The 25,650-nt window shown below is 53.0% G+C and overlaps 2 protein-coding genes across 6 annotated transcripts in view; both read right to left on the reverse strand.

Annotated features, from left to right (window-relative positions):
• Positions 1-879: 879 nt before the first annotated feature.
• Positions 880-11,729, reverse strand: polr1h (RNA polymerase I subunit H). 4 transcript variants are annotated; one of them, XM_070862218.1, is made up of 5 exons: positions 11,641-11,729; positions 10,327-10,457; positions 2,823-2,929; positions 2,009-2,118; positions 880-1,170 (listed from the first exon to the last, which is right to left on the reverse strand). In XM_070862218.1, the coding sequence occupies exons 2-5, from the start codon at positions 10,448-10,450 to the stop codon at positions 1,146-1,148; spliced, it is 366 nt and encodes a 121-aa protein (XP_070718319.1). In that variant the 5' UTR covers positions 10,451-10,457; positions 11,641-11,729; the 3' UTR covers positions 880-1,145. The 4 variants fall into 4 exon arrangements, with proteins under 4 accessions (XP_070718319.1, XP_070718320.1, XP_070718321.1 ...); XM_070862219.1 differs by having other exon boundaries at positions 10,327-10,476; positions 11,641-11,720; XM_070862220.1 differs by having other exon boundaries at positions 10,327-10,492; positions 11,641-11,700.
• A 4,832-nt stretch (positions 11,730-16,561) lies between these two features.
• The window catches only part of dhx16 (DEAH (Asp-Glu-Ala-His) box polypeptide 16), a 61,060-nt gene continuing 51,971 nt past the window's right edge, over positions 16,562-25,650 (reverse strand). For both annotated transcript variants that reach the window (XM_070861385.1, XM_070861384.1), the window contains exons 14-17: positions 24,953-25,115; positions 22,368-22,529; positions 19,485-19,658; positions 16,562-17,306 (exon numbers count right to left, since the gene is read on the reverse strand). In XM_070861385.1, the coding sequence (XP_070717486.1) occupies positions 17,178-17,306; positions 19,485-19,658; positions 22,368-22,529; positions 24,953-25,115 (628 nt within the window). In that variant the 3' untranslated portion in view covers positions 16,562-17,177. The remainder of the gene's footprint in view (positions 17,307-19,484; positions 19,659-22,367; positions 22,530-24,952; positions 25,116-25,650) is intronic.

A 25,650-nucleotide genomic window follows, 5' to 3' on the forward strand; every position in this document is an offset into this window, starting at 1 on the left:
AGCGACCCCCACCTGTACCCAGAACCCACACTACCCCCCCACACCGTGCGATCAGAGCAGGGCACAGCCCAGTTTCTCAGTGAATCTCTGGCGAGTCTCAGAATGCTCCTGGGAAGCGCTTCTGTGGACGTTTTTATTACGTTAAAGGCACTATATAAATAACAAGTTGATGTAACGGATCATGCTTTGCTGATTAACAATGAATCCCTGTTTAAACAACAACAACTTTTATTTACATAACGCCTTTAACGTAGTAAAAGGTCCCAAGGCGCTTCACAGCAGTGTTATAAGACAAAACAGATAAATCAGACACAGAGTCACATAAGAAAAAATTAGGGCAGCTGACCAAAAGCTTGGACAAAAAGGGAGGTTTTAAGGAGCGTCTTGAAAGAAGAGAGGTAGAGAGGCGGAGAGGTTTATGGAGGGCGTTCCAGAGCTTGGGGCCCAGGCAGCTGAAGACACGGCCCCCGATGGTTGTGCGATTATAATCAGGGATGCTCAAGGGGGCAGAATTAGAGGAGTGCAGACATCTCGGGAGGTTGTGGGGCTGGAGGAGATTACAGAGATAGGGAGGGGCGAGGACATGGAGGGATCTGAAAATAAGGATGAGTATTTTGAAACCGAGGTGCTGCTTATCTGGAAGCCAATGTAGGTCAGCGAGCACAGGGGTGATGGGTGAGCGGGCCTTGGTGCGAGTTAGGACACGGGTTGCCGAGTTTTGGATCACCTCTGGTTTACGTAGGTTAGGCTGCGGGAGGCCAGCCAGGAGAGCGTTGGAATAGTCAGGTCTCGAGGCAACGAAGGCATGGATGAGGGTTTCAGCAGCGGATGAGCTGAGGCAAGGGCGGAAACATGCGAACGTTTCACAAACTCTCCCAATCTCGATTTGGTTTCTTTATTTAAAAAACGTGCGACAGTGCGACAGTACAATGTACAGGGAGGGAGAAGGAGAGAGAGAGAGAGCTCTCCCGCCAGCCCATTAGCTGCGAGGAATCACGCCAGCTCCCACAGCGGTCCCGGCCAGCTGGGGCCACGCACCAAGTGTGCGTCAGTCAGCGAGACTTTGTACCGGAGCGAGACGCCGTCCAGCAGCTCGTTGAAGCCAGTCCGTGCCCACGTCACACACGCTGCACCTTCCCTGGGGGTTAGGAGTCCTCCTTCTCTTGGTATCTGATGGAAGGAGGTAAAACACGTCAGGCGCACACAGCAAGCCAAAATCAGCACGACCGTACCTGGATGAGTCAGCTCGAGCCAGCCGCCTGGATCCACACTACAGAGAAAGCCCCAGCGTCCCGGCTGGTAGGTGACATGCTGATTGTAGTGAGGGAGGGACATGGCTGAGCGTGACTGCACTGGCCTGCAGCTCTCTCTGTGACTCCTCCCCTCCCTGCTCACCCTACCCACCCATGTACCCACGTGTATGTGAATGGACAGCGTTTTTTTCCCCCCCACTCCAAGGTCACTTTCAGTCATAAGGGAACCATATCCCATCGGTGACTCGGACCACAGACTTTCACCTCTGGAATGGTGCCCGGCTTCACTCCTGCCTCACTCCCAGCCAGGCCGAAACCCCTTACGAACACTTTAGGTGTGGCTCAGTGGGTAACACACTCGCCTCTGAGTCAGAAGGTTGTGTGCTCAAGTCCCTGGTGCCGAGGAAGTGCTACACTGTCGGAGGTGCCGTCTTTTGGATGAGACATTAAACCAAGGCCCCTCGGTCTGCTCTCTCGGTTGGACGTAAAAGATCCTATGGCACTATTTAGTAGTAGTGCAGGGAAGCTATCCCCGGTGTTCTGACCAATATTTATCCCTCAATCAACAGAACAAAAACAGATTATCTGGTCATTATCACATTGCTGTTTGTGGGAGCTTGCTGTGCGCAGAATTGGCTGCCGCGTTTCCCACATTACAACAGTGACTACACTCCCAGAGTACTTCATTGGCTGTAAAGCGTTTTGAGATGTCCGTGAAAGGCGCGACTGAAATGCAAGTCTTTCTTTTTACCCACCTGCAGTTGATACATGTGTAGAACACGGTCTGCCCTTCGTCTGCTGAGCGGGTCTGCCGTGTGTGATACACCATTCCGTCGTGCCCACAGCGCGAGCACTTGCGATCCACCTAGAGGCACAGGACACACACACGCCTGTCAACAGCAGCAAACGTCGCCGTCACCCTTAGTGTCGCAGGCTGGAGAGCCGCCAGTGGACAGATCGCACGGCCCAACCCCCGCGCATCTCTCCCCCCTCAAGGGCACCCTTTCCTGCCATAGGCCTGACCCATTCACCTTACCCATCGCCGCCCCAATTCAATCACCCACCTAACACGCCCCCACCCCCCATTCCAGGTCCCTCCCCCATTCCCAGACTCCCTCCCCCCCACCCCCCATTCCAGATCCCTCCCCTCATTCCCAGACTCCTTCCCCCCCACCCCCCATTCCAGGTCCCCCCCCCCATTCCCAGACTCCCTCCCCCCCACCCCCCATTCCAGGTCCCCCCCCACTCAAGTCCCTCCTAACACGTACCTCCCCCAATTCCAGTTCCCCAACATCCCCCCACCCAACCATTCCAGGTCCCTAACATGCCCCCCCTCCCCCATTCCAGGTCCCTAACATGGTCTGTCCCATTCAAGATCCAGCCAACTAACATGCTCCCCATTCAAAGTGCCTCCGACTAACACGGTCTCCCAGCCCCCCCAACCATTCTGGGACCCTCCTACTCATTTGACAGCCCCAGGGGTGTCTCCCACCCACATACTCCCACTCTGGCTGTCTCCCACTCACAGAAGCCCGTTCCCTCCCCAGTAACTCCCACACAGACACCCACCACAGGCCCCTTCAGTTCTCCTCCCTCGTCCTCAGTTGCCAGATGTTCCCGCATCATGTTTGGATCGTTAAACACCGTCTCGGAGTGGATCTCGGTCCCTTCAAACTCTGCAATGGAAAAGTCGGGCAGTCAGCAGCACAGAACTCAGGCTTCAAACCCAGCCTTCAAACCCAGCCCAGCCCAGGAGCCCGGCCACAAACTGAACCCAGCCCAGGGCCCGGCCACAAACTGAACCCAGCCCAGGGCCCGGCCACAAACTGAACCCAGCCCAGGGCCCGGCCACAAACTGAACCCAGCCCAGGGCCCGGCCACAAACTGAACCCAGCCCAGGGCCCGGCCACAAACTGAACCCAGCCCAGGGCCCGGCCACAAACTGAACCCAGCCCAGGGCCCGGCCACAAACTGAACCCAGCCCAGGGCCCGGCCACAAACTGACCTTTATGCCGGCGAACAGTTTCTCCAAATCTACTCTATCGAAACTCCTCGTAATTTTGAGTACCTGTATTAAGTCTCCCCAGAACCTTCTCTGCGCTGAGGGGAACAATCCCAGCTTCTCCAGTCTCTCCACATAATTCATGTCCCTCCAACCTGGTATCATTCTAGTTGGACCTGGATTTAATCCCAGCCCAGAAAGAGTAATAGCAGAAAGATATAGCAGCAGGAGTTGGCCATTTGGCTCCTCGATCCTGCTCCGCCATTCAATGAGATCGTGGCTGATCTTTTATCTCAATTCCACCCAATACCTGGATTCCCTTAAAATCCAAAGATCTATCGATCTTTGTCTTCAATATGCCCAAAGATAAGAATGTGAGAATTAGTCGAAGGTTGAAATGGCTGAAGGTTTCCTCTGTGTAGATAGTGGTCCTCGTGTAAAGGACTGGTTCAGATATCAACAATAAAGCCAATAAAAGGGACATCTGGGTCAGAAGATCAGGTCAGAATGGTGGGTTTTTAAAGGCTGGGTCAGCGATGCTACGACCAAGAGGTTTGGGGAGTGAATTTGAGAGAACAGGGGCCGTAGTGATTGAGAGGTCCAATAGGGAGTGGGGGACAAGCATTAGTCTGGAATCAGAGAGGAGAACTGGGGGAGGGGGCGGGACATACGGGCTGGAGGACAAGGTGATGGACAATCAGGCAACTAAGAGGCAGAGAAGGACACTCTCAAAGCCTCCTTGAAAAATTGCAACATCCCCACCGACTCTTGGGAATCCCTGGCCCAAGAGCGCTCAAAGTGGAGGAGAAACGTCAGAGAAGGCGACGAACACCTCGGGTTTCTTCGCCGGGAGCACACGGAAACCATGCGCAAAGAATGGAAGGAGGGCACAACAACCCAAGCACCTCACCCACCTGTCACTCCAACCACTGTCTGACCCACCTGTGACAGAGACTGTAGATTCCACATTGGTCTCATCAGTCACCTGAGAACTCATTAGTGTGGAAGCAAGTCATCCTCGACTGCCGAAGAAGAAGAGGCAGAGAAGGCTCCCTGAACGTGCCCGTCCTCAGCCACCATGGAGCCCCGGTATGCAAGTGGAAGAGGCAAGCATAGAAACATAGAAAATAGGTGCAGGAGTAGGCCATTCGGCCCTTCAAGCCTGCACCACCATTCAATAAGATCATGGCTGATCATTCACCTCAGTACCCCTTTCCTGCTTTCTCTCCATGCCCCTTGATCCCTTTAGCCATAAGGGCCATACCTAACTCCCTTCTGAATAAATCTAATGAACTGGCATCAACAACTCTCTGCGGCAGGGAATTCCACAAGTTCACAACTCTGAGTTAAGAAGTTTCTCCTCATCTCAGTCCTAAATGACTTACCCCTTATCCTTGGACTGTGTCCCCTGGTTCTGGACTTCCCCAGCATCGGGAACATTCTTCCTGCATCTAACCTGTCCAGTCCTGTCAGAATTTTATGAAATCCCCACTCATTCTTCTAAACTCCAGTGAATACAGGCCCAGTTGATCCAGTCTCTCCTCATATGTCAGTCCTGCCATCCCAGGAATCAGTCTGGTGAACCTTCGCTGTACTCCCTCAATAGCAAGAACGTCCTTCCTCAGATTAGACCAAAACTGAACACAATATTCCAGGTGAGGCCTCAACAAGGCCCTGTACAACTGCAGTAAGACCTCCCTGCTCCTATACTCAAATCCTCTAGCTATGAAGGCCAACATACCATTTGCCTTCTTCACCGCCTGCTGTACCTGCATGCCAACCTTCAATGACTGATGAATCATGACACCCAGGTCTCGTTGCACCTCCCCTTTTCCTAATCTACCGCCGTTCAGATAATATTCTACCTTCACGTTTTTTCCCCCAAAGTGGAGAACGTCACATTTATCCACATTATACTGCATCTGCCATGCATTTGCCCACTCACCTAACTTGTCCAAGTCACCCTGCAGCCTCTTAGCATCCTCCTCACAGCTCACACTGCCACCCAGCTTAGTGTCATCTGCAAACTTGGAGATATTACACTCAATTCCTTCATCTAAATCATTGACGTATATTGTAAATAGCTGGGGCACTGAGCCCCACTAATTACTGCCTGCCATTCTGAAAAAGCCTGTTTGGCCTCCTCCCAAGGTCCCCACCAGCAGAGATTCCGCTGCCCAGCCAACTTGGTTCACTCCGCTCGACGCTTAGAAGCGGCCGAGTGAAGTCGGGTACAGAAAAGACGATCGGGCCCGACAACAGCCCGGCTGTGGTGTTGTTTCCAGTACAGCTGAGAGACTGGCGACGACCCAACAATGTGAAAGATTGCCACGGTGTGTCCGATCGACAAGAAAAAGAGACAAATCTGACCCTGCCAATTAGCATCTTCTTGCCACAACCTCTGTCCCCCATCCATACCTCCCCCCCGGCCATTGACCCCATCGCTCCCCCCCCAACCACACACCCACTCCCCCGCCAACCGACCACACACCCACTCCCTCGTCCACACCACCCACTCCCTCGTCCACACCACCCCTCCCCCGACCCCATCCCCCCCTCCCCCAACCCCAGCCACCGACCACATCCCCCCATCCCACCCCCTCCCCCATCTCCCCTCCCCCGACCCCCCCCCGTCCCCCGACCACACCCACCTCCCCTGACCCCACACCCCCATCCCCCCTCCCCTGACCCCATCTCCCCCTCTCCCCGGCCACCGACCCCATCCCCAACCCCCCCTCCCCACCCCCCGACCCCATCCCCCCTCCCCCTCCCCCGACCACTGACCCCATCCCCCTCCCCTCCCCCCAGCCACCGATCCCCATCCCCCCTCCCCCCGACCCCATCCCCCTCCCCTGGCCACTGACCCCATCCCCCTCCCCTCCCCCGCCCACCGACCCCATCCCCCCTCCCCCGCCCACCAACCCCATCCCCCCTCCCCCTCCCCATCCATCCTCCCCGACCCCATCCCCATCCCCCCTCCCCGACCCCATCCCCCCTCCCCGACCCCATCCCCCCTCCCCATCTCCCCCCTCCGCCGACCCCATCTCCCCCTCCCCCTGTCCCCCAACCACACCCCCCTCCCCCCGACCACACCCCCACCCCATCTCCCCCTCCCCCCCGACCCCATCCCCACCCCCCGACCCCATCGCCCCTTCCCCCCTCCCCCGACCCCATTCCCCTCCCCCTCCCCCATCCCTCCTCCCCCAACTCCATCCCCCCTCCCCCGCCCATCGACCCCATCCCCCTAGCCACCGACCCCATCCCCCTCCCCTGGCCACCGACCCCATCCCCCTCCCCTCCCCCGGCCACCGACCCCATCCCTCCTCCCCCTCCCCTGACCCCATCCCCCCCTCCCCGACTCCATCCACCCCTCCCCTCCCCGACCCCATCCCCCTCCCCCGACCCTATCCGACCCCATCTCCCCCTCCCCCGACCCCTGACCACACACCCCTCCCCATCCCCCCTCCCCGACCCCATCTCCACCTCCCCCGACCCCATCCCCCTCCCCCTGTCCCCCGACCACTGACCCCATCCCCCTCCCCTCCCCCGACCCCATCCCCCGGCCACCGACCCCATTCCCCCCCTCCCCCGTCTCCATCCTCCCTCCCCCGACCCCATCTCCCCCTCCCCCGACCCCCTCCCCCTGACAACATCCCCCCTCCCCATCTCCCCCTCCCCCCGGCCACTGACACCCCCCCGACCCCATCTCCCCCTGTCCCCCGACCACACCCCCTCCCCCCGACCCCATCCCCCCTCCCCCGACCCCATCCCCCTCCCCTCCGACCCCCTCCCCCGACCACTGACCCCATCCCCCTCCCCTCCCCTCCCCCGAACCCATCCCCCGGCCACCGACCCCATCCCCCCCTCCCCCTTCCCCCAGTCCCCATCCCTCCCTCCCCCATCCCCCTGCCACCGCCCCCCGACCCCATCCCCCCCTCACCGACCCCATCCCCCCCTCACCAACCCCACCCCTCCCCCGACCACCGACCCCATCCCCTGACCCCGTCCCCATCCCCCCGCCCACCGATAACCCATCCCCCATGTCACTGACCCCATCCCCCCCTCCAGGTCACCGACCCCATCCCCCCTGCCACCGACCCCCTTCCCCACCCATCGACCCCATCCCCCTCCCCGACCCCACCCCCCTCCCCCCGGCCACTGACCCCCAGCCACCGGACCCCATCTCCCCCTCCCCCCAGCCACTGACCCCATCTACCCCTCCCCCCGGCCACCGACCCCATCTCCCCCTCTCCCCGGCCACCAACCCCATCCCTCACGCCCCCCTCCCCCGGCCACCGACACCATCCCCTATCCCCCCCTCCACCGACACCATACCACCCCTCCCCCGGCCACCAAGCCCATACTGCCCCTCCCCCCGGCCACCGACCCCCCCCTCCCCCCGACCACATCCCCCCCCGACCCCCGACCCCCACCACTGTTGGAAGGTTGACCCACACTGTTGGCAGCCTTGGCGGACTATCTGACCCCGAGATGTCCCGTCAAACTCTCCCAGAAGCTTGGTCAAAGAGGTAGGTTTGAAGGGCTGTCATAAAGGAGTAGAGAGGCGGAGAGGTTTAGGGAGGGAATTCCAGAGCTTGGGGCCCAGGCAGCTGATGGCACGGCCACCAATGGTGAGGCAAAAAAAATTGGGGATGCTCAAAAGGCCAGAATTGGAGGAGCGCAGAGATCTGAGGGTTGCAGGGTTGGAGGAGCTCAAAGATAGGGAGGGGGAGGGGGGGGGATGTGGTCCATGACTAAGCCCGCCTACTTTAACCTCCAACATCGCCCGTCTCTACCCTGCCTCAGCTTATCTGCTGTGAAACCCTCATCCATGCGTTTGTTACCTCTACACTCAACTATTGCCCCGCTCTGCTGGCCAGCCTCCCACATTCTACCCGCCGTAAACTTCACCTCACCCAAAACTTGGCTGTCTGTACCCTAACTCGCACCAAGTCCCGCTCACCCATCACCCCTTGTGCTCGCCGACCTACATTAGCTCCTGGTCTGGCAACAACTCGATTTAAAAATTCTCATCCTAGTTTTCAAATCCCTCCATGGCCCTCGCCCCTCTCCCCATCTCTGTAAGCTCCTCCAGCCCTATCACCCTCAGGATTTCTGCGCTCCTCCAATTCTGGCCTCCTGCCGTCCCCGATTTTATTCGCCCCATTATTGTTGGGCCTTGACTTCAGATGCAGTGGCTCTAAGCTCTGGAATTCCCTCCCCAAACCTCTCCACCTCTCTCCTCCTTAAGACACTCCTTAAAACCTACCTCTTTGACCAAGCTTATGCGAGTGTTTGATGGGACAGTGTAGAGAATCACAGAAATTTACGGCCCATCGTGTCCATGCCGGCCGACCAACAGCTACCCAGCCTCATCCCACTTTCCAGCTCTTGGTCCGTAGCCCTGTAGGTTATGGCACTTTAAGAGCACATTCAAGTACTGTTTAAATGTGGTGAGGGTTTCTGCCTCTACCACAGTGTCCCTTTCAGACAGTGAGTTCCAGGCCCCCACCATTCTCTGGGTGAAGAAATTTCCCCTCATATCGCCTCGAAACCTCCTCCTAATTACTTTAAATCTATGTCCTCTGGTTATTGACCCCTGTGCCAAGGGAAACAGCTCCTTCCTATCCACTCTATCCAGGCCCCTCATAATTTTATACACCCCAATCAGGTCTCCCCTTAACCTCCTCTGTTCCAAAGAAAACAGACCCAGCAACTCCAATCTTTCCTCATAGCCAAAATTCTCCACTCCCAGCAACATTCTTGTAAATTTCCTCTGTACCCTCTCTAGTGCAATCACATCTTTCCTGTAATGTGGTGACCAGAACTGCACGCAGTACTCCAGCTGTGGCCTAACCAGTGTCTTATACAGTTCAAGCATAACTTCCTTGCTCTTGTATTCCATGTCTCGACTTATAAAGGAAAGTATTCCATATGTCTTCTTAACCACCTTATCTACCTGGCCTGCTACCTCCAAGATTCCTTTGTTCCTCTACACTTTTCAGTGTCGTACCATTTAATGTGTGTTCCCTTGCCCTGATAGACCTCCCCAAATGTACGACCTCACACTTACCTGGATTGAATTCCATTTGCCACTGTTCTGCCTGCCTGATCAGTACATTGATATCTTCCTGCTTTCGTTTTCATTATCAACCACACAGCCTATTTTAGTGTCATCTGCAAATTTTTAAATCATACCCCCAACATTTAAGTCCAAGTCATTGATTATATACCATAAAAAGCAAGGGACCCAGCACTGAGCCCTACGGAACTCCACTGGATATATAGCCTTCCAGTCTCAATAATACCCATCAACCATTACCCTTTGCTTCCTGCCTCAGAGCCAATTTTGGATCCAACTTGCCACTTTGCCCTGGATTCCAGGGCCTATTACTTTCATGACCAACCTAGCATTTGGGACCTTATCAAAAACTTTGCTAAAATCCATACACACTGTCCTCATTGACCCTCCTGGTTACCTCCTAGAAAAATCCAATCAAGTTAATCAGACACGACCTTCCCTTAACAAATCCATGCTGACTGTCCTTGATTAATCCATGTCTTTCCAAATGAAGGTTTATCCTGCCCCTCAGGATTTTTTCCAATAATTTTCCCACCACCGAAGTTAGGCTGACTGGCCTGTAATTACTCGGTCTATCTCTTTCTCCCTTTTAAAGGGAGCTTTACTCTGTATCTAACCCGTGCTGTACCTGCCCTGGGAGTGTTTAATGGGACAGTGTAGAGGGAGCTTTACTCTGTATCTAACCCGTGCTGTACCTGCCCTGGGAGTGTTTAATGGGTCAGTGTAGAGGGAGCTTTGCTCTGTATCTAACCCACGTTGTACCTGCCCTGGGAGTGTTTAATGGGACAATGTAGAGGGAGCTTTGCTCTGTATCTAACCCACGTTGTACCTGCCCTGGGAGTGTTTGTTGGAACAGTGTAGAGGGAGCTTTACTCTGTATCTAACTCATGCTGTACCTGCCCAGGGAATGTTTGATGGAACAGTATAGAGGGAGCTGCACGGTGTATCTCACGCCTGTAATATTTGCCCCGGTCACCTCAGTTACTCACTGTGGACACTGATTTGGAAATCACACTTGCGACACACAACGAATTCCTCCAGGCCGGGAAGTGGCAAGATCGTCCCACACTCGGGGCAGAAATCCGGGTCGGATTGGAAACAGGATTCAGCCATCGCAGCTCTGCAGGACAGAAAGAGGCCTGGAATCTATAAGTACTGAGAGCAAGGACCATAGGCATTAGTGCACATGGTGCATAAACCGCCTGCTCACCCACCCAGACCTGCCTTCACCTCCAGCAGCGCAGCCTCTATCTCTCGCCATCCAAATACTCGTTAACCAAAATCTTCCCAAACCGTCTCTCCCTTCCCCGTCCATCCGCACTTCCAATGACTAATGTGGAGCCCATGGAGTGATTCTGGCTCCAGAAATGAGACTGGGAGCTCAGGTGTAACAGCATCTCAGCGGCTGCTGCAACCGTCAGTCCACAGCAGTTTGCAGCTGATCTCCCTCCCTATTTCTTACGCTTGTTAATGACCCCCCCCCCCACAACCCCTTCCTCCATGGACCCCCTACCTGCACTTCACCACTCAGCTAGCCACCCTTCGCTCACAATGGTCCCGCTTCAAAACCGTTGTTGCTGCTTCTGCAGCTCTGTCCTCATCCACCTCTCTCCATTCCCCCATCTACCAGTCTCTCTCTCTCTCTCTGCTTCCCCATCCCCATCATAATAGTGCCATCTGTGGCTCAGTGGGCAGCACACTCCCCTCTGGGTCAGACGGTTGGGGGTTCAAGTCCCACTCCGGAGACTTGAGCACAAAAATCTAGGCTGACACTCCCAGTGCAGTGCTGAGGGAGCGCTGCACTTTCGGATGAGCCGTTAAACCGAGGCCCCGTCTGCCCTCTCAGGTGGACGTAAAAGATCCCATGGCACTATTTCGAAGAAGAGCAGGGGAGTTAATCCCCGTCTCCTGGGGTCAATATTTATTCCTCAATCAACATAACAACAGATTATCTGGTCATTATCACATTGCTGTGTGTGGGAGCTTGCTGTGCAAATTGGCTGCCCCGGGGGACTGCACTCCAGAAGTACTTCATTGGCTGTAAAGTGCTTTGGAATGTACTGAGGGTGTAAAAGGCGCTATATAAAGGCAAGCCTCTCCACCCCCCCCCCCGGGTCTCCTGTCGGTTTCTCCCCAGCCCCCAGTGCACCTGCTCAGGCTGGGCCTTCAGCAGCTCTCTCAGCCCCTCCTGGGCTCGCCAAGGCCCCCATCCCCCGGGGCCTGGAACCCCAGCTCAGGCCTGCGCCGCTCCCTCCCGCTTCCCGTCCAACTGGATTGAATCAGCTGCCCCGGGACGAACTCACCTGCGGCCTCCTGCTCAGGCTCTGGGCACAGAACTAGGAAAGACCGCCCCCCCCCTCCCCACACAGCGCCACCGAGCGGTGGGGAGGAGGCATTAGTGATGTTACAGCGCCACCGGGCGGTGGGGAGGAGGCATTAGTGATGTTACAGCGCCACCGGGCGGTGGGGAGGAGGCATTAGTGATGTTACAGCGCCACCGGGCGGTGGGGAGGAGGCATTAGTGATGTTACAGCGCCACCGGGCGGTGGGGAGGAGGCATTAGTGATGTTACAGCGCCACCGGGCGGTGGGGAGGAGGCATTAGTGATGTTACAGCGCCACCGGGCGGTGGGGAGGAGCCATTACTGCTATTAGCATCACAAGCAGTCCCACGGAATCGAGGAAGACTTGCTTCCACTCTAAAAGTGAGTTCTCAGGTGACTGAACAGTCCATTATGGGAATTACAGACTCTGTCACAGGTGGGACAGATAGTCGTTGAGGGTAAGGGTGGGTGGGACAGGTTTGCCGCACGCTCTTTCCGTTGCCTGCGCTTGATTTCTGTATGCTCTCGGCGACGAGGCTCAAGGTGCTCAGCTCCCTCCTTGATGCACTTTCTCCACTTAGGGCGGTCTTTGGCCAGGGACGCCCAGGTGACAGTGGGGATGTTGCACTTTATCAGGGAGTCTTTGAGTGTGTCCTTGTAACGCCCACCTTTGGCTCGTTTGCCATGAAGGAGTTCTGAGTAGAGCGCTTGCTTTGGGAGTCTCATGTCTGGTATGTGAATAATGTGACCTGCCCAATGGAGCTGATCAAGTGGAGTCAGTGCTTCGCTGCTGGTATTACTGCTATCAGAACACCACCGTGTGGCAGGGAGGAGGGATTACTGCTGTTACAGTGCCTCCCGGCGGTGGGGAGGAGGTATTCATCTTCATCATAGGCAGTCCCTCGGAATCGAGGAAAACTTGCTTCCACTCTAAAAGTGAGTTCTCAGGTGACTGCACAGTTCAATACGGAATTACAGTCTCTTGTCACAGGTAGGACAGACAGTTGTTGAAGAAAAGGGTGGGTGGGACTGGTTTGCCGCACGCTCCTTCTGCTGCCTGTTTTCTGCATACTCTCGGCGACGAGACTCGAGGTGCTCAGCACCCTCCAGGATGCTCTTCCTCCACTTGGGGCGGTCTTTGGCCAGGGATTCCCAGGTATTACTGCTACCATAGCGCCCCCATGCGGAGGGGAGGAAGCATTACTGCTGGCACAGCACCCCTGTGTAGAGGGGAGGAGGCATTGCTATCACAGCGCCGCCCGGCGATAGGGAGGAGGCATTCCTACTATCACCATAAATATGGAAACCAAAACTGCACGCAGTATTCCAGGTGTGGCCTCACCAATACCTTATATAGCTGTATCAAGACTTCCCTGCTTTTATACTCCATCCCCTTTGCAATAAAGACCAATACCATTGACCTTCCTGATCACTTGCTGTACCTGCATACTATCCTTTTGTGTTTCATGCACAAGTACCCCCAGGTCCCGCTCTACTGCGGCACTTTGCAATCTTTCTCCATTTAAATAATAACTTGCTCTTTGATTTTTTTCTGCCAAAGTGCATGACCTCATACTTTCCGACATTATACTCCATCTGCCAAATTTTTGCCCACTCACTTAGCCTGTCTGTGTCTTTTTGCAGATTTTTTTGTGTCCTCCTCACACATTGCTTTTCCTCCCATCTTTGTATCAGCAGCAAACTTGGCTACGTTACACTCAGTCCCTTCTTCCAAGTCATTAATATCGATTGTAAACAGTTGGGGTCCCAACACTGATCCCTGTGGCACCCCATTAGTTACTGGTTGCCAACCAGAGAATGAATCATTTATCCCGACTGTCTGTTCGATCAAAGCGCCCCCCCCCCCACCCCAAAAGCAAGGGATCAAGCTGAACAAAACATAGGGCAATTATCAGGACTGTTGACTCCTACCAGCGAGAGAGATCAATAAACAGATATTTGGCTGAAAAGCCAGAAAGAGATAAAATATAATGATTGGCTCAGTGATTTTTAAACAATAATTCATTCTCAAGATGTGGGCGTCACTAGCAAGGTCGCTGTTTATTGCCCATCCCTAGTAGTCTTAAGCGGTGAGAACAAGGTGGTGGGCTCCCTTTCCCCCACCTATATCGATCCAGATGACTCCACACTCACCGGTGACATTGCCCATCTCGACCAACTGGTCTCGTCTATCTCGTCCGTGCCTTTGACAATCTTGGGCTTTCCCAGCGTCCCACTGAACACACCACACAACCAGATCGCCTGGATTCCATCCCTCACGAAGTGCCACTTACATATGTACCTTGCCCTGACCGACTTACAGGAGTTCTCCCCGGTGTCCTGGTCAATATTTATCCCTCAATCAACATCACCAAAACCAGATTATCTGGTCATTATCACATTGCTGTTTGTGGGAGCTTGCTGTGCGCAAATGGGCTGCCACACAACAATCTCAAGGCTCCTTGCTCAATTCTCCACTCTGGTCCAGCAAAATAAAAACTGAAGAATTAGGCGCAGGAGTTGGCCATTCGGCCCCTCGAGCCTGCTCCGCCATGCAGTAAGATCACGGCTGAACTTCTACCTCAACTTTTTCCTACCCCCTAATGTTCGTGTTCCTCTCCCACCCTCCGACCTTCCGTGGAACCCAAGTCCTGCCGCCTTGCTACTTCTCTCCCACCATTGTTGTAAACCTCACCTTGTTGTCCCTGCTCTCTGCCCCTCCTCCCCTAACTCTGCTGCATCCTATCTGTGCCGTCGCGGGAGCATATGTGTTCCAGTTAGGGCACACAGGCATTGGCACTAATCACATGAAAGATTGACTCACATTTATATAGCGCCTTTCACGACCACTGGATGTCTCAAGGCGCTTTACAACCAATGAAGTACTTTTGGAGTGTAGTCACTGTTGTAATGTGGGAAACTCAGCAGCCAATTTGCACACAGCAAGCTCCCGCAAACAGCAATGTGATAATGACCAGATAATCTGTTTTTGTGTTACGTTTATTGAGGGATCAATATTGGCCAGGGCACCGGGGATAACTCCCCCTGCTCTTCTTCGAAATAGTGCCGTGGGATCTTTTAAATGCACCTGAGAGCGCAGTCGGGGCCTCATCTGAAAGACGGCACCTCAAATGTCTCATCTGAAAGACGGCACCTCCGACAGTGCAGCGCTCCCTCAGCTCTGCACTGGGAGTGTCAGCCTGGATTTATGTGCTCAAGTCCCTGGAGTCGGGCTTGAACCCACAACCTTCTGACTCCGAGCCGAGAGTGTTACCCCACTGAGCCACAGCTGACACGATAACCGCAACGTGGGATATGTTCCGCCTGCGAGGGATCCTTTCACCTTTTACTCAGAGTCACTGACTGAGGTAGTGAAGGAAGCCCAGTGATGGGAGGGAGGCTCTGGGTGCTGGGTCACCCACATCAAGCTGCTCGGGGAACCAGAGGCTGGGTGACCCTTGGCCCTCCGACCGCTGAGGATAACTGGCCACAGGCCGCTGAGGGGATGGAGGCAAGTGCCTGGTTGTTGAAGGTCACCAACTGCAGGCTGCTGAAGGAACCCCAGGAGACGAGACGTCTCAGTCGTGTCGCTGCCAATGGAACCCGGGGATTGGAGCATGAAAAACATTTCTATTGCAAATGTCCGACATGGCTTACATAAGAACAGAAGAATTAGGAACAGGAGTAGGCCATCTAGCCCCTCGAGCCTGCTCCGCCATTCAACAAGATCATGGCTGATCTGGCCATGGACTCAGCTCCACTTACCCACCCACTGCCCATAACCCTTAATTCCCTTATTGGTTAAAAATCTATCTGTGACTTGAATACATTCAATGAGCTAGCCTCAACTGCTTCCTTGAGCAGAGAATTCCACAGATTCACAACCCTCTGGGAGAAGAAATTCCTTCTCAACTCGGTTTTAAATTGGCTCCCCCGTATTTTGAGGCTGTGCCCCCTAGTTCTAGTCTCCCCGACCAGTGGAAACAATCTCTCTGCCTCTATCTTGTCTATCCCTTTCATTATTTTAAATGTTTCTATAAGATCACCCCTCATCCTTCTGAACTCCAACGATCAAAGACCAAGTCTACTCAATCTATCATCACAAGGTAACCCCCTCATCTCCGGAATCAGCCTAGTGAATCGTCTCTGTACCCCCTCTAAAGCTAGTATATCCTTCCTTAAGTAAGGTGACCAAAACTGCACGCAGTACTCCAGGTGCGGCCTCACCAATACCTTGTACAGTTGCAGCAGGACCTCCCTGTTTTTGTACTCCATCCCTCTCACAATGAAGGCCAACATTCCATTCACCTTCCTGATTACCTGCTGCACCTGCAAACTAACTTTTTGGGATTCATGCACAAGGACCCCCAGGTCCCTCTGCACCACAGCATGTTGTAATTTCTCCCCATTCAAATAATATTCCCTTTTACTGTTTTTTCCCCCCCCCCCAAGGTGGATGATCTCACATTTTCCGACATTGTATTCCATCTGCCAAACCTTAGCCTATCTAAATCTCTTTGCAGCCTCTCTGTGTCCTCCACACAACCCGCTTTCCCACTAATCTTTGTGTCATCTGCAAATTTTGTTACATTACACTCTGTCCCCTCTTCCAGGTCATCTATGTATATTGTAAACAGTTGTGGTCCCGGCACCGATCCCTGTGGCACTCCATTAACCACCGATTTCCAACCCGAAAAGGACCCATTTATCCCGACTCTCTGCTTTCTGTTAGCCAGCCAATTCTCGATCCATGCTAATACATTTCCTCTGACTCCGCGTACCTTTATCTTCTGCAGTAACCTTTTGTGTGGCACCTTATCGAATGCCTTTTGAAAATCTAAATACAAATATTAACAAATGAGAGACAGAGCTTGAAGAGGAAGACGACACACACATATATATATATTTATATTTTTATATAAAAGTACCAAGCTTTATTTGAAACCTCAATAAGTGGCAGGTCTAGTTCAGCACTCATGTGCAGTATAAACATCACACGTCCAAAAAATAACCAGTCAGTTCTGGGAATGAGTGCGTGCTGGTGATTGTGACGGAGCCATGCTCTGCGACTCCTGCTCCTGGTACAGGCCCCCGTAACCGACAGTGCTTTGAATCCCGCTCGGTGTTTCCGACCGGCACCTTCGACTCCTCGCGGTGACTGCGGCACCAGACTGAACGAGGTTCCAAGGCCGCGGCCCCGGGAAGGAGCGGGAGTCACCGGCGCAGTCCTTCAACACTCGCCAGCCACTGCTGCCTCCGCTGGCTGGAGCCTGGCAGGTTCCCAGACACGAGGAAGGCTCGTTCCAATTCAATCCGATCTGGGCATCAAACGCAATCCCAGGAACGGCCGTCGGGACTGGATTCAAAGTGATCCTGCGCAAAATCTACAGCGCGTCCGTTATGTACGACGGGGGACGCGGAACTGGCCTGTTGTGGGACGGGAGGCACGCCCCCCCCCCCCCCCCCCCCCCCACGTTCCCGCCGCGGTGGGTTTGATCCTCGGGAACGACGTCGCACTCAGCCCAGCTCTTCGCGGGCCTTCCCAACCTTCTTGGGCATCTTCTTGCTGGCCGCGTCCTGCAGCTCCTTGGACTTGTAGTAATGAGGAGCCACCTCCAGTAACCATCCGCTGTCGATTTCGATCACCTGGGACAGGTGGACAGAGTGAGACACTCAGCTCGGGAGTTTAACAGCACCCGCCACTTCGCTTAAAGGGGACGGGGATAGAGAGAGTGGTGCAGTCGCTGGGGAAGGCAAATGGAACGTTGGCCTTTATTGCAAGGGGGGGATGGAGTATAAAAGCAGAGAAGTCCTGCTACACCTGTACAGGGTATTGGTGAGGTCACACCTGGAGTACTGCGTGCAGTTCTGGTCTCCGTATTTAAGGAGGGATATACTTGCATTGGAGGCAGTTCAGAGAAGGTTCACGAGGTTTATTCCTGAGATGAGGGGGTTGACTTATGACGAAAGGTTGAGCAGGTTGGGCCTGTACTCACTGGAGTTTACAAGAATGGGAGGTGATCTTACTGAAACATATAAGATACTGAAGGGGGCTCGACAAGGTAGATGCAGAGAGGCTGTTTCCCCTGGTGGAGGAATCTAGTACTAAGGGTCATAGTTTCAGAATAAGGGGTCGTCCATTTAAAACGGAAATGAGGAGGAATTTCTTCTCTCTGAGGGTCGTGAATCTTTGGAATTCTCTTCCCCAGAGAGCTGTGGAAACTGGGTTATTGACTATATTTAAGGCTGAGATAAGATAGATTTTTGAATGATAAGGGAGTGAAGGGGAGCGGGCAGGGAAGTGCAGCTGAGGCCAAGATCAGATCAGCCATGATCTTATTGAATGGTGGAGCAGGCTCGAGGGGCTGAATGACCGACTCCTGCTCCTAATTCTTATGTTCTTATGGTAGCAATACATCGTAGGGGTGGAGTGAAGGGGAAAGGGATTATTACAAACAGTGAGAAGACCATCAGGCCCCATTCATTAGATGGTATACCCCCTCCCCGTTCACTAATTTATGCTAACTGTAGGGAGTCAGCCTGTGGCTCAGTGGGCAGCCACTCTTGCCTCCGAGGCAGGAGTCTGTGGGTTCGAATCCCACTCCGGGGACTTGAGCACAAAATCCAGGCTGACACTCCATGCAGTGCTGAGGGAGCGCTGCATAGAAACATAGAAAATGGGTGTAGGAATAGGCCATTCGAGCCTGCGCCACCACTCAATAAGATCATGGCTGATCATGCAACTTCAGTACCCCATTCCTGCTTTCTCTCCATACACCTTGATCCGTTTAGCCGTAAGGGCCATATCTAACTCCCTTTTGAATATATCTTAACAAACTGGCCTCAACAACTTTCTGTGGTAGAGAATTCCACAGGTTCACCACTCTCTGGGTGAAGAAGTTTCTCCTCATCTCGATCCTAAATGGCTTACCCCTTATCCTTAGACTGTGACCCCTGGTTCTGGACTTCCCCAACATTGGGAACATTCTTCCTGCATCTAACCTGTCTAAACCCGTCAGAATTTTATATGTTTCTATGAGATCCCCTCGCATTCTTCTAAATTCCAGTTAATATAAGCCTAGTCGATCCAGTCTTTCTTCGTATGTCAGTCCTGTCATCCCGGGAATCAGTCTGGTGAACCTTTGCTGCACTCCTTCAACAGCAAGAATGCACTGTTGGTGGTGCTGCCTTTTGGGATGAGACGTTAAACCGAGGCCCCGTCTGCCCTCTCAATTGATGTAAAAGATGCCGAGGGTTATATTTCGGAGGAACAATGAGAGTTCTCCCCGATGTCCTGGGTCAATCTTTACCCCTCAACTGGTCAGTATGTTTGTGGCTACCGTGTTTCCCGACATTACAACAGTGGCCAAGCTTCAAAAAGCATTTCAGTGGCTGTAAAGGGCTTTGGGACATCCTGAGGTTGTGAAAGGCGCTCTTGTTGGGAGAGGCAAAAAAAGAGAGAGAAAAACACGTGGCCAACTTAAGGAAAAAGTTTGAGAAATTGCTCCCGACACTCTCAGCAAGCTCCAGGAAGCATGGTTACCCAGGTCACTTCGCTAGGCATATATGTGACTAACCCCCAGTGTTGAAATCTAGAGGGGACAAATGGCAACACGGGTTGGTTGGGCGAGGGGCAAGACTCGGGCTGGGCTGGCGATGCCCTCCACAGGCGAATATCTGCCGGCACTCACTGGGGCTGGGCTCAGGCTGGGCTGGTCCGGATGAGGTGCAGGCGCCTTCCAGCGCCCTAAAGCCTGCAGCGGAGGAGGGGGAATACAACAACCCTAGAGAGAGAGCACGAGAGAGTGGGGGGGGTAAGGGTACCTGTCTCATGAACTCTTTTGTGGTGAAGACCAGTTCGTGGTAGATGAGCCAGCGCGGCTGTTCCTCGAACAGGCTGCTGTTGGGGTGGACGTAGACTGTCTGCTGGTGCTTCACCGTCTTGTAGCCGGTGCGGGTGAGCCGGGCCGTGTGATAGAAGAAGCCAGCAGTGATGGCCTGGAGGCAAGGGGCACAAAGAGCTAATATGTAAAGAACATCACCTGAACCTCTAAATACCGTTAGGACGCACATTCTTCCCAACTGACTCCAGCCAGGAGACTGGGAGACTGCCCCAACCGGCTAACTTTCAGGGTCATTTACCCCAACCCCCGTGGCTAGCTCCCAAATGGCCCGATTTATTGAATTCATTTTCAAACAGCTTGCCATGGTGGGATTTCACAGAATCACACAGCACAGAAGGAGGCCATTCAGCCCATCGTGGCTCTTCAGTCGGGGGAGCTGTCCAATCCCCTGCTCTTTCCCCATCCACCTGGCAAATTTTCCCCTTCAAGTATTTATCCATTTCTCTTTTGAAAGTTACTATTGAATCTGCCTCCACCACCTTTTCAGGCAGATTCAATAGTAACTTTCCAGATCTTAACCACTCGCTGCGTAAAACATCAATTCTCCTCATCTCCCCTTCTGTTTCTTTGTCCAATGACCTTAAATCTGTCTCCTCTGGTCACCAACCCTCCTGTTTCTGCTGATTTACTCTATCAAAACTTATCATGGTTTTGAACACCTCTATGAAATCTCCCCTTAACCTTCCCTGCTCCAAGGAGAACAACCCCAGCTTCTCCAGTCTCCCCACATAACTGAACCCTCACCCCTGGAATCATTCTAGATGAGTGGATCTGAACTCAGCAATGGACTAGTATAACACCATAACCACTACTGCACCCGCTGATAAGAATCAACTCCACTCAGTCTGCTCTCTGCCGTCGGAGAACATTCGTGGGAGAAAATTTCCCGCAGTTCACTCGGCCGGTGTAAAATGGACAGTCTCGATCAGATCTGGGGATTGGCACAAGACAGTCGCTGGTGTCTCGATCACTCCTCCATCTTGGCACAAACAGGAGCAGTAACCTCACTCGACCAGCAGGTGGCCCTGTTCCCCGGTATGTCTCAGTCTGGGAGCAAAGGTGGACAACACCCACAGCAAACCCACACTAAACCGGGCAGGACAGGGCAGTCCAAAACAGACAGGACCAGGCTTCTGCCTTCCCTCCACCCACGGGACAAGTTCAGCCCTTCCCTCACTCCAGTAACGGAAGCAGCTCCCTCTTCCCCTCCCTCCACTCACAGGACCAGATTCCCCCCCCCCCCTCCCCGCTCCAATAACGGGGCCAGCTCCAGTTCGCCACCCTCCACCAACAACCTGTATTTATACAGCGCCTTTAACATAGTAAAACATGCCAAGGCGCTTCACAGGAGCGTTATCAGACAAAGATTAGACACTGAGCCACAGGAGGAGAAATTAGGGCAAATGACCAAAAGCTTGGTCAAAGAGGGAGGTTTTAAGGAGCGTCTTGAAGGAGGATAGAGGGGCGGAGAGGTTTAGGGAGGGAATTCCAGAGCTTGGGGCCTAGGTAGCTGAAGGCACGGCCACCAATGGTTGAGCAATTATAATCAGGGATGCTCAAGAGGGCAGAATTCAAGGAATGCAGATAACTCAGGGTTGGTTGTGGGACTGGAGGAGATTACAGAGACAGGGAGGGATTTGAAAACAAGGATGAGAATTTTGAAATTGAGTCGTTGCTTATCTAGGAGCCAATGTAGATCAGTGAGCAGAGGGGTAATGGGTGAGCGGGACTTGATGCGAGTTAGGACATGGGCTGCCGAGTTTTCGATCAACTCGATTTTACCTAGGGTAGAATGTGGGAGGCTAGCCAGTTGGACGTTTGAGTAGTCAAGTACAAAGGCATGGATGAGGGCTTCAGCAGCGGATGAGCTGAGGCAGGGGCAGAGACGGGCGATGTTACGGAGGTGGAAATAGGCGGTCTTAGTTATGCTGTGGATGTGTGGTCAGAAGCTCATTTCAGGGTCAAATATGACACCAAGGTTGCGAACAGCCTGGTTCAGCCTCAGACAGGAGTTGGGGAGAGGGATGGAGTCAGTGGCTCGGGAATGGAGTTTGTGGCGGGAACTAAAAACAATGGCTTTGGTCTTCCCAATATTCAATTGGAAAAAATTACTGCTCTTGCAGTACTGGATGTCGGACAAGCAGTCTGACAATTCAGAGACCGTGGAGGGCTCGAGAGAAGTGGTGGTGAGGTAGAGCTGGGTGTCATCAGCGTACATGTGGAAACTGACGTCGTGTTTTCAGAGTAACGGGACCAACCCCTTCCTCCCCCAAATAACGGGACCAACTTCTCCCTGCAATAGGAGAAACAGCTAATTATTTCATCAACGTGTTTCAGATGATTAAAGGAGTTGATAGGGTAGAGAGAGAGAGAGAGAGAGAGAGAGCAACTATTTCCCTTGGTGGGAAAGTCCAGAACAAGAGGTCATGACCTTCCAATTAGAGCCAAGCTGTTCAGGGGTGATGTCAGGAAGCACTTCTTCACGCAAAGGATAGTGGGAATCTGGAACTCTCTCCTCAAGAAGCTGTTGAGGCTGGGGGGGGGGGGGGGGGGGGGAAGTCAATGGAAAATGATAAAACTGAGAACATAAGATTTTTTTGTTAGGCAAGAGTATTACGGGCTATGGAACTGAGGCGGGTGAATAAGAGTTATGATACAGATCAGCTGTGATCAAACTGACTAGTAGGACAGGCTCGAGGGGCAAAATGGGCACCTCCTGTTCCTGATCACTCCCCCCCGCCCACCCGTTTACAGCGATGTCCTGTCACCCAGCGAGTCGGTGATACCACTCGCGCCTGCTCACCTTGCGGATCAGGATGTTGTCACCGGCGGAGGATTTCATCTCCACCTCGATCCTCTCCATCAGACCCTCCAGCTGCTCGCGTACATCTCTGGCCCTCCGCATGGAGCGGAACTGAATGAAATTCTCGTAACACCACTGCGTCGAGTAGTTGCACTCCACCCACTGCGGAACAAAATGGGAGGGTAAGGTATACACAGGACCCTGAACACAGATATACACAGGACCCTGAATACAGGTATACACAGGACCCTGAATACACAGGACTCTGAATACACAGGTATACACAGGACCCTGAATACAGGTATACACAGGACCCTGAATACACAGATTTACACAGGACCCTGAATACACAGATTTACACAGGACCCTGAATACAGAGATTTACACAGGTCCCTGAACACAGATTTACAGAGGTCCCTGAATACAGATTTACACAGGACCCTGAACACAGATTTACACAAGCCCATGAATACAGGTATACACAGGACCCTGAATACAGAGAGATTTACACAGGCCCTGAATACAGAGATTTACACACAGGCCCCTGAATAGAGAGAGATTTACACAGGTCCCTGAACACAGATTTACACAGGCCCTGAATACAGAGAGATTTTCACAGGCCCCTGAATACACAGATTTACACAGGCCCTGAATACAGAGATTTACACAGGACCCTGAATACAGAGAGATTTACACAGGTCCCTGAACACAGATTTACACAGGCCCTGAATACAGAGAGATTTACACAGGCCCCTGAATACAGAAAGATTTACACAGGCCCTTGAATAGAGATTTACACAGGCCCCTGAATACAGAGATTTACACAGGTCCCTGAACACAGATTTACACAGGCCCCTGAAGAGAGAGAGATTTACACAGGCCCCTGAAGAGAGAGAGATTTACACAGGTCCCTGAATAGAGATTTACACAGGCCCCTGAATACAGAGATTTACACAGGCCCCTGAATACAGAGATTTACACAGGCCCCTGAATAGAGAGAGATTTACACAGGCCCCTGAATACAGAGATTTACACAGGCCCCTGAATAAAGAGATTTACACAGATCCCTGAACACAGATTTACACAGGCCCCTGAAGAGAGAGAGATTTACACAGGCCCCTGAAGAGAGAGAGATTTACACAGGTCCCTGAATAGAGAGAGATTTACACAGGTCCCTGAATAGAGAGAGATTTACACAGGCCCCTGAATACAGAGATTTACACCGGCCCCTGAATAGAGAGAGATTTACACAGGCCCCTGAAAACAGAGATTTACACAGGCCCCTGAATACAGAGATTTACACAGGTCCCTGAATACAGAGATTTACACAGGCCCTGAATACAGAGATTTACACAGAATACAGAGATTTACACAGGTCCCTGAATACAGAGATTTACACAGGCCCCTGAATACAGAGATTTACACAGGCCCCTGAATTCAGAGATTTACACAGGTCCCTGAATTCAGAGATTTACACAGGTCCCTGAACACAGATTTACACAGGCCCCTGAAGAGAGAGAGATTTACACATGTCCCTGAATAGAGAGAGATTTACACAGGCCCCTGAATAGAGAGAGATTTACACAGGCCCCTGAATACAGAGATTTACACAGGCCCTGAATACAGAGATTTACACAGAATACAGAGATTTACACAGGTCCCTGAATACAGAGATTTACACAGGTCCCTGAATACAGAGATTTACACAGGCCCCTGAATACAGAGATTTACACAGGCCCCTGAATACAGAGATTTACACAGGCCCCTGAATTCAGAGATTTACACAGGTCCCTGAATTCAGAGATTTACACAGGTCCCCGAATTCAGAGATTTACACAGGTCCCTGAATACAGAGATTTACACAGGTCCCTGAATACAGAGATTTACACAGGCCCCTGAATACAGAGATTTACACAGGTCCCTGAATACAGAGATTTACACAGGCCCTGAATACAGAGATTTACACAGAATACAGAGATTTACACAGGTCCCTGAATACAGAGATTTACACAGGTCCCTGAATACAGAGATTTACACAGGTCCCTGAATACAGAGATTTACACAGGCCCCTGAATACAGAGATTTACACAGGCCCCTGAATTCAGAGATTTACACAGGTCCCTGAATTCAGAGATTTACACAGGTCCCTGAATAGAGAGAGATTTACACAGGCCCCTGAATACAGAGATTTACACAGGCCCCTGAATACAGAGATTTACACAGGCCCCTGAATACAGAGATTTACACAGGCCCCTGAATAGAGAGAGATTTACACAGGCCCCTGAATACAGAGATTTACACAGCTTCTGCAGTCAGGTGCAGAGAATGGGCATCGTTTGTTTCCCTCACCTGAGAATAGACATTTAGCACCTGGTGCTTGTGATACCCTGACGGAGACCACGAACAACACACATTCGACAAGATGGCTTCTGAGCAGAAACTGTCGTCACGTGACTTTGCCACATGACCTTTCATTGTTAATGCATCAGTAGTTGCATTACAACAGTCGTCCACTGGGTGGAGCTCTATAACAGTGTTCCCCCTCACAGGAGAATAAACATTCAGCCCTTGGTGTTCCCCCTCACCTGAGTGTAGACATTCAGCAGTACCAGGTGGTCCCCTCCAGGGAGGAAGAAGTTCATCCGGGCATTGTCCGCATGCACCACCTTGTCTTTGGGCCGGTAGAAAATGGCGTTGTTGACCGACAGCATGGCCGCGATGGTCAGGATCTCCTCCGAGCACTGGTACCTGCGGGGACAGCGGAGAGCCGAATGAGCAGGTGGGAGTCGGCAGCCACGGACAGCCCACACGGCTCTGGGTAACCCAGGGCTGAGGGGGGAGCACTGCAGCCGTTCCCGATCCCCCCCCCGCCCCCCGAGGGTAACCCGTACCTGCTGCCACAGCCAAGATCACGTAATCCAGCAAGTAACGCAGCACTAGGGTCGGTAGTGGGGTAGAACGGACAGGTCAGGACAATAACTTTATAAAGAGACAACACTTGGTCCACTGTGATCTCCTGGACTGGTTTCCATCGCCTGAGGAGAGTCGGAGAGTATCCTTTCCCCTTATTGGTCCTGTTTTGATTGTTGCCTCTCCCAGGTAAGTGAGTGGAAAGGGTGGGATGGGGAGGAGGGAAGACATTTTTCGTCGTGATGCTCCATCATCGTGTGTGGGGCAGGCTTGATGGGTCAGCTGCTCTATTCCTGCCCGACAATTACAGATGTTCGGAATGGGAATGGTAGCCTTCTGCACTGAGAACAGTCAGTGAACCAAGGCAGCCCAA

The sequence above is a fragment of the Pristiophorus japonicus genome, chromosome 19, assembly GCF_044704955.1.
Source record: "Pristiophorus japonicus isolate sPriJap1 chromosome 19, sPriJap1.hap1, whole genome shotgun sequence".
NCBI lineage: Eukaryota > Metazoa > Chordata > Chondrichthyes > Pristiophoridae > Pristiophorus > Pristiophorus japonicus.

What these genes read in the sequence shown, in the direction of transcription:
- polr1h (XM_070862218.1), bottom strand. Translation starts at nt 10,450, where the DNA reads ATGGCTGAATCCTGTTTCCAATCCGACCCGGATTTCTGCCCCGAGTGT. An exon ending in GAGAACTGAAGGGGCCTGTG is followed by an intron (nt 2,119 to 2,822) that starts GTGGGTGTCTGT and finishes CTGTGCCTCTAG; the next exon opens with GTGGATCGCAAGTGCTCGCG. An exon ending in TACACATGTATCAACTGCAG is followed by an intron (nt 1,171 to 2,008) that starts GTGGGTAAAAAG and finishes TCCTTCCATCAG; the next exon opens with ATACCAAGAGAAGGAGGACT.